The following is an 8,268-nucleotide window of genomic DNA, read 5'->3' on the forward strand; positions in this document are numbered from 1 at the left end:
AAGATTTTATTTATTTATTTGACAGAGAGAAATTACAAGTACACTGAGAGGCAGGCAGAGAGAGAGAAGGAAGCAGGCTCCCTGCTGAGCAGAGATCCCGATGTGGGACTCGATTCCAGGACCCTGAGATCATGACCTGAGCCGAAGGCAGCGGCTTAACCCACTGAGCCACCCAGGCGCCCCGAAACTTGTGGTCTTCTGACTAGGGACCAATGTATTGCTCCTACTGTGGTCTGCCATATAAATGCTTGTAAGACGTGGAATAAATTCAGCCCTGTCGGACACCCCTTCAGTGTCCCCTTGCCCCCACCTCTGTTTAACTTTTTTTCATCATCCTCTTCGCCCCCATGGTTATCCTGGTCGATTCGTCGCGCTGATGAGGGAGCAGGAGGCTGGCTGAGGACAAAGCAGAAGCTGGCGCCTCGCACCCCCTCTCCATCCGCTCCCCTCCATACGTGTAGCGTTCCTCAGGCAGCCCTGATCGCCATAGAACGATAAATAGTTAACTTGCAGGGATCGCAATCCTGCAGAACAGGAATCTCCCTTGCTCTACAAGATGTCCTAGAGACCTAAACAGGGAGGTTCCCTTATCAATAGCATGCCCCGCCAAGAATCTCCCAACTATCTTGATGTTAATGCCTGACCTAAAGACGACATTGATCAGGCCAGAAGGGCAAGGACTCCCCCCGGCACCTTGTAGGCCCTCCCTAACATGTGAAAACTCTGTTGAAATCTCCCGTTCCTTCACCACCTCCCCCCAACCGTGGGGTATATAACATGCCCACCTTCACAACCCGGGGCAGCAGCTCTTCCTGCCCACGGGTCCTGTCCCCGTGCTTTAATAAACCACCATTTTGCACCAACGACGTCTTAAGAATTCTTTCTTTGGTCGTCGGCTCCGAACCTCCTCACCCCACCAAACCTGACTTAGGTTCTGGGACTTCATCAGCGCTGGCCACGACCGTCGCCTCTGCCCCTTTGCTCCCAGGAGCCGCAGCCCAGCGAGCAGGTGCCAAGGCTGCCCCAGGGAGACCCATCCTCGCCCCCCACAAGCAGCGCCTCTGACCTCCAACAGACGGCCACGGTGGGAAGGACCCACTGCTGGAATGGTTAACCCGCACCACCTCAGGCAGCCAATCACAGAGCCCGGCAGCAAATACCGGGGAGAGGTCCCGTGGGTGCGGGCGGGTCCGAGCCCAGCCCCAGTCCGGCCCAGAGCTCCGAGCGCGTCGTCGGCGGGGGGTCTCAGCATGCCGGGCCTGGTCTGGCTCCAGCTGGGGCTGCTGCTTGGCTCAATGCTGGGCACCGGGACGGCCGCTCAGCCTCCCCGCCTGCTGCCCTTGCTGTCCTCCGGCAGGGGTGCTCTGGGCCGGGCCGCGCTGGGCAGCCTGTTATACACTAGCGGACCGTGTGCACTGCGCCGAAGGGCCGTGTGGAAAGGTAACTGCCCCACCCGACGGGTTCCCAGCCCGGCCCTCTCCACCCCAGGGCTGGAAGCAAAGGGCCCTGGGCAAACTCCAGGAGGCGGGTCGAGGGGAGGCTGGGTGGCCAAGCTCCCAGGCCCTGCCTGCCGGCCAGAGCCCACCTTCGTCTGCTCTGGGTTCAGACAGACCCTCCTGCGGTTGGGGGCTGCGCTACGCACAGACAGCTCCAGGCTCTAGGACAGCCTCCCCCGTCACCCCCAGGCCATCAGATTGGCCGCGGTTCCAGGAAGAAGCCACCCGGGGATAGAGGGGCCACTGCCCAAGGCCTCTGTGTGCACCCGTGGCCTCCCGTGATCGAGGGGATGGCGGTGGGAGTATGAGAAGGAGCCATGAGGCCGGGGAGGGCGAGACAGGGGGTGGGTGAGACTGGCGTGCGTGGACCCCACACGGAAGTGGGCAGCCTCCTGAGCACAGACACCCCTGTGTGCCCCCAGTGCCTGTCTGTGGATGCTGCCCTGGCCCTGGGCAGTCCCAAGAAGCCCGTCCTAGAGCACAGACACATTGCCCGCTTCAGTGCTGCTGCTGCCCTCTACCTCAGTGACCCCAAGGGCACGTGTACGGATGTGCGGGCTGGCCACTGGGCAACTCGTGCTGACCATCTCCTGGCCCTTTTGGAGGGCCCCAAGGCCCTCACCCCAGGCCTGAGCAGGCTGCTGCAGAAGATTCAGGCCCAGGCTGCTGGCTGGCCCGCTGCAGAGAAGGTGAGGGCCCAGGCAGGCCGGCCAGGAGTGAGCGAGAAGGTTCTAAAGGGACCGGCAGGGAAGAAGTCCACTTAGGGGGCTGGGCCAGACTGCAGTGGTCAGGACATCCCTTAAAGCTTCTCAGGGTACCTGGGGGAGTCTAGGGAGGGGCTTGGGCAGCTGGGTTAGGCTGAGGGATCACACGTGGACGTCCACCGTCAGTCAGGGCAGAAACCTGGAGAGCCCCAGGGTTGGCCTCATCAGACAGGGGCCACAGGGAGGGGTCGGGCCCAGTGCAGGCCCTAAAGCAGGTGGGAGTTGGTGGTGGTGTTCTGAGAAGGCCGGTCTGGGTCCAAGTTGGGGCAGATCTTGGGGTCAGTGACACTGGGGACACGAAGAGCTGGAGGCCAGGAAAGCCACAGTGCAGGGGAGGGCTGAGCCCTGGCTCCTCCCCCAGGCCTGCATGGACCTGCCTCAGTTGCTGGAGGAGGCAGAAGGGGCAGGGGCTCCCAGCAGCCCTAGCCTGGTGCTGGCCGCCCTAGTGGACCATGTCAGCAGCGGGTCCTGTCTCCGCGCCCTGCCGACGCCCCAGTACTTTGTAGACTTCGTGTTCCGGCAGCACAGCGGCGACACTCCCAACATCACACTGGCGGGTGAGGCCTCAGCTGGGCCCGAGAGTGGGCAGTGCCCCGAGTCCCCAGCCGCCATGTCCCTGGGGAGGGCAGGCCTGGAGCCCATACAGACGTGATTCTGTCCTCCCGGCCAGAGCTGGAGGCCTTGATGGAGCGCCTGGGGGTAGGCAGAGTGGCTGAGACACCTGGCGACCACAGTGACCACGACCATTTGAGAAATGGGGCCAACCACCAGGGCCCTGTGCCCCTTGCCACCCTGAACAGCAGCTCCAGCCTGTGGGACACAGTGAGCAGCCCCTGCACCATAGTCCTGGGGAGAGATGGGGTCCCCCGGGATCTGCTCAGGCCCCTGATCCCCTGTGCTGCCACCCCCCAGATGTGCCTGAGTGCTGAGGAAGTCATGGCTGTGTACGGGCTGTCTGACCAGGCTGGTGTGACCCCAGAGTCCTGGGCCCAGCTGAGCCCTGCCCTGCTCCAGCAGCAACTGAGTGGGGCCTGCAGCCCCCAGCCCGGGGGCCCCCCTCGGGACGAGCTCAGCCAGGTGGAGAGTGAGTGCCTGTCTCCCCAGCAGTGCCTGCCTGGCTGTGTCCGTGGGTGTTGGGGGTGCAGAGGGTGACCTCACAGGGAGGAGAGTGGCCACTGGGCCAGGGCAGGGGTGGGGAAAGCTTGACTAGGGCTGGCAAGGGGAAGTGGCCTAGGAGTAGGGGGGTCGCAGGGAAATGTGGGGGAGCCCAGGTGGGAAGGGAAAGAGGCTGTGAGGGTCAGTGTAAGCCGAGGTCGGGCCAAACCTGGCCCCCTGCCTCCCTGGTGAGCTTCTGCTCACTCCTGGACCCCACCTGGACCCCCTCCCCTGGGAAGTGGGGTGGGGGTCAGGCTGGGGGAGGGGCTCCCAGCCCAGCTTACGACCTCGCTTCCTCCCCAGGGTATCTGTACGGCTCCCTGGCCACGCTGCTCGTCTGCCTCTGTGCGGCTTCTGGCCTCCTGCTTCTGAGCTGCTCCAGCCACCGCACAGCCTCGAACTACGTCATCCAGACCTTCCTGAGCATGGCCGTGGGCGCGCTCACGGGGGACGCCATCCTGCACCTGACACCCAAAGTCAGCCTCCGCCTTCGGCTCCCTCCCCGGCCAGGAATTCCCCTGCCCAGTCCTCCCCAGCCGGCCAGTCCTCCCGGAGGCCTCCCTGCGCCCCTAACCTCTCTCTTCCTGACCTCCAGTGGGGGGGGTGGTGGTGGTGAAAGGGCTCTGGGGAGGCCTTAACGCACCCTTCTGAGCTCCCTTCTCCCCCAGGTGCTGGGGCTGCACACCCACCATGGAGAGGGACCTGGCCAGACCACCTGGCGCCTTATGGCCATGCTGGGTGGCCTCTACACCTTCTTCCTGTTTGAGAACCTCTTTAATCTCTTGCTGCCCCTGGACCCAGAGGTCAGGTGGGAGCTAGATGTGGGTGGGTGGATGGGACCCAGGCGTGGAGGCCTGACAGGCCCTGAGCCACTGTTCCCACAGGGCTCAAAGGATGGGGCCGACAGCCACAGCCATGGTGGCCACAGCCACGTAGTGTCCCTGCCGCTGACACCCAGGGAGCTCCGGCCCTCAAGGCAGCCCGAGGAAGGCTCGCGCACCGACCTGGTGAGATGGCCCTTCCTCCAGAGACCCCACACCACATCCCACAATGACGCCAAGGACCCCTTCCTGCCCCCACCCCGCTCCCACCCCAGGGCTTTTGTCCCTGGCCTCGGATGCTAGTCACGGACCCCGCTCCTCCTCGCCCTCCTCACCTGCCCGCCCAGGGGCTCATCCACATGGACCCCCCACCCCCACAGGTGGCCGAGGGGAGTCCGGAGCTGCTGAGCTCGGAGCCCCGGAGCCTGAGCCGAGGTGAGCCCAGGGAAGCCCCAGAGGGATGAGGGGCCACGGATTGGGTGCGGAGCGCTAACGCGGGCCAGGAGCTGGGGGCCGGAGGCCGGGGCCCGGGGGGCCGGGGGCGCCGGGGTCGGGGGCCGGGCCGGCGCCGACCCTCGCCCACCGCGCCCTCAGAGCTGAGGCTGCTGCCCTACGTGATCACGCTGGGCGACGCCCTGCACAACTTCGCCGACGGGCTGGCCATGGGCGCCGCCTTCGCGTCCTCCTGGAAGACCGGGCTGGCCACCTCGCTGGCCGTGTTCTGCCACGAGCTGCCGCACGAGCTGGGTGAGCTGCGCGCGCCGACCCCGCGGGGGGCTGCCGCGCCGGGGGCGGGGCCTGCGCGGCGGGGGGCGGGGCGCTCGGCCTGACCCCGCCCCACCCGCCGCAGGGGATTTCGCGGCCCTGCTGCACGCGGGGCTGTCGGTGCGCCAGGCGTTGCTGCTGAACTTGGTCTCCGCGCTGACGGCCTTCGCCGGCCTCTACGTGGCGCTCGCTGTCGACGTCGGCGAGGACAGCGAGATCTGGATCCTGGCGGTGGCCACCGGCCTCTTCCTCTACGTGGCGCTCTGTGACATGGTCAGGGCGGAGGGCAGGAGTCGGCTGCCCTGGGGGTGAGCTGAGCAGGGTCTGGGAGCGGCTGACTGACCCAGTGCCTGCCTCTTCCTCAGCTCCCGGCCATGCTGCACGTGCGGGACCAGCGGCCCTGGCTCCTCTTCCTGCTGCACAACATGGGCCTGCTGGGCGGCTGGACCGTCCTGCTGCTGCTGTCGCTGTATGAGGACAACATCACCCTCTGATGGCCTTCCCATCCCCTCGCCCTACTCTCGGGCCCTGGCTGCTCGCTGCAGGCCCACAGCTCTCTGGGCCCCTTGCACCTGCCGGCCAGTGTGGAGCCTGCGGTGGGGTACCCAGAGAGACCCGGGCTTTTGGAGTCTCCCTCCCACTGGCCCTAGCATCCTTCAATAAAGACGTTCTTGTCCTTGGAGCCCAGCTGCACTCTCCTTGCTGTTAGGGAAGTGTCTCCCCCCCTAAGAAGGGCAGAGAGATGGGGCAGTACCTCTCTCCCGCCCTGGAGCTCTGATGAGTAGCCAGGAGAACTGGATTAGGGACCCTCCAGGCGGCTAGCCGAGGTCCCTCTGTAAGGTGGAATCCCTGCGTCAGGAGTGGAGTCAGGGAAACTGGCCAGGGTCTGCAGGTAGCGGGTGGGGCCTGGTCTCCAGTCAGGACTCTGACTTTTTGGCTCCTCGCAGAAAGACCCAAACAGCCAGCAGTGCTCACACACGAGGGCTTATTACTCTCGGATGAAAACCTGGCCCAGAGCCTGGGGCCAGGCAGTTCACCGTCCGGGGGCCTGGGCCTCCTTTTCTTCTTCTTCTTTCTTTTTTCTTTTTTTAAAAAGATTTATTTATTTGACAAAGAGAGATCACAAGTAGGCAGAGAAGCAGGCAGAGAGAGAGAGAGAGGGAAGCAGGCTCCCTGCAGAGCAGAGAGCCTGATGCCGGGCTCCATCCCAGGACCCTGAGATCATGACCTGAGCCCAAGGCAGAGGCTTAACCCACTGAGCCACCTGGGCGCTCCACCTGGGCGCCCCACCTGGGCTTCCTCTGACTCTGCTCCAGAAGTGTTCATCCTCTGAGTCTCCTGGGGCTGTCACACAGTCCACCATAACGGGGTACCTTAAAGCGTACCTTAAAATTTATTTCCTTACAGTTCTGGAGGCAGAAGTCTGAAATCAAGGTGTAAGTTAGCTGTGTTCTTTCTCAGTTCTGCAGGAAGAAGTTGTCACATGAGAGTTTACTGGCTTCTACTGGGCCCAAGAGTTCCGTGTCTTCTGGCAGGTAAGTCCAGTGTCTTGCTCTGCCTTATGATCTTCCTTCTTGTGTCTCTTCTCTTCTTATGAGGACACCAGTCCTGTTGGATTACCAGCTCGCCCTACTCCAGTAGTTCCATCTGGAATGATCCTATTTCCAAAGAAAAGTCACATTCTGAGGTACTAGGGGTTACATTTCTAACATATCTTTTTGGGGGACACAATTCAATCCATAACACCCTTCATGGTCCGAAATGGCTGCCAGAGCTCCAGCTATTAAACGCAGTCTCCAGGGAGCAGAAAGGAGGTAGGAGGAAAGATCAAAAAGAGGAAGGGGTCCAGGGGATATCAGATTCAGCCGGTCGTTTACCCAATATACAGACACAAAAGTAGGAGAGTGGAAGTCTCATGCTATGCCCCATGGGTCCACTCGTGCTAGAGGAGGTGTATGCTGCACCCCAGTAATCTGTAGCAAACTGGGCAGGAAGGGCCATATCTGAGAGCTCCCTGTCCTGACACAGGTAGGCAGATGCTCCAGCCTCTCCAAGAGCTACTGATTCTCCAAGAAGCTTCAGCAAGCCCACAGAAGAGAGGTGTGAGCATTACCACCTCCCTCCTAAACTCAGTCTATAATACTGAACAGGTAAAGATGGCCTCCCGGCATGGAAGGAACAATGTTGCCCCAGGGGAACCTGTAGAGCGTGGTCTGGACGGTGGTGTCCACTAGCCACAGGGACCAAGCTTCGGGGTATGGGGGAGAACAATCACATCTGGGGGGCGAGGAGGAGGAGGAGAGCCGGAAGAGGCCCCGCCTTCTGGAGGTGGGGAGCTGAAAGCCCAGCTGCGGGGGGTGGGGGGGACCGGCATTCCCCAACCTGCCCCCCCCCCCAGCCTTGGACCATCTTCCTGCCCACACTACCCCTCCCCAGCAACTTCAAGCCCCCACCTCCACTGACAGGCCCCCACTTTCATCTCCCGCCGAGAGACTGGATCCAGCAGGCAGGCTCTCCTGTGCGCTTCCCCTCCCCCCACCTTCTCCTCCCCCTCACCTGGCCCGCCGCTGTGCTCCCAGGGACTGTGCTCCGCCAGCATCTCCAGCCCTCCACAGTGACCACCTCTGTCCCAAGATGAGCTCGGGTTCGTTGGTTAAGGCATTTGCCACGTGCCAAGCTCCAGCCCAAGGGCTCCGCGGGCACGGATTCTTTCAGTCATCAAGGACACCCTACGATGCGCTCACCTTTGACGGTGCCCCTCTGAGAGAGACCCCAAGAGTTAGCGTCCGCCTGGGGCCCCAGATCCGCCCCTGCGTCTCCTGCAGCACATCTCATCGTCCTGGTTACCGTTTTCCTTACCTTCAAAGGCTTTGGCGTGGCTCAGGGGTCAGACACCTGCCTGGGCCTCCAGCGACCCCCTGACCACCGCCTGAGGCCGCCGACGCGCCCTTTCCTTGGGTGTCACTACGCTCTCTCCCCCGTTTTATTTAGGGTTCCATTTCCAAGTCCAGGGTCCGTGCGCGGGCCCCTAGGGCGCGTCCCCGCCGAGCGAGGAGAGGTCCGTGCGCTGTGCTCGGCCTGGGGAGGGAGCGGGCGCCAAGATGGGCCGAGCGGCGGCCCTGGGGCGAGCCGTCGCGTCCTAGAGGGCGGACGCACGAGCCGCGGGGGGCCCTCCCCGGGAAGCTGTCGGGCCCCCGACTCGGACTCGTCGGGCCTCCTCCCCGCCAGCGGCCCTTGCCGGGGCGTCATGCGGCGCGTGTCCGCCTC

General features: G+C 63.3%; 1 protein-coding gene across 1 annotated transcript; it reads left to right on the forward strand.

Moving 5' to 3' along the window:
- The first annotated feature begins 1,255 nt into the window (after window positions 1–1,255).
- Window positions 1,256–5,683, forward strand: SLC39A4 (solute carrier family 39 member 4). Its single transcript, XM_082720417.1, is given in 13 exon segments — window positions 1,256–1,393; window positions 1,395–1,440; window positions 1,919–2,185; window positions 2,622–2,817; window positions 2,931–3,082; window positions 3,173–3,344; window positions 3,719–3,891; window positions 4,084–4,218; window positions 4,300–4,422; window positions 4,617–4,671; window positions 4,831–4,983; window positions 5,087–5,274; window positions 5,367–5,683. Coding segments are annotated over 13 exon segments (1,887 nt in total). The 5' UTR covers window positions 1,256–1,295; the 3' UTR covers window positions 5,496–5,683.
- The last annotated feature ends 2,585 nt before the right edge of the window (window positions 5,684–8,268 follow it).

The sequence above is a fragment of the Mustela nivalis genome (genome assembly GCF_964662115.1).
Source record: "Mustela nivalis genome assembly, chromosome: 2".
Lineage (NCBI taxonomy): Eukaryota > Metazoa > Chordata > Mammalia > Carnivora > Mustelidae > Mustela > Mustela nivalis.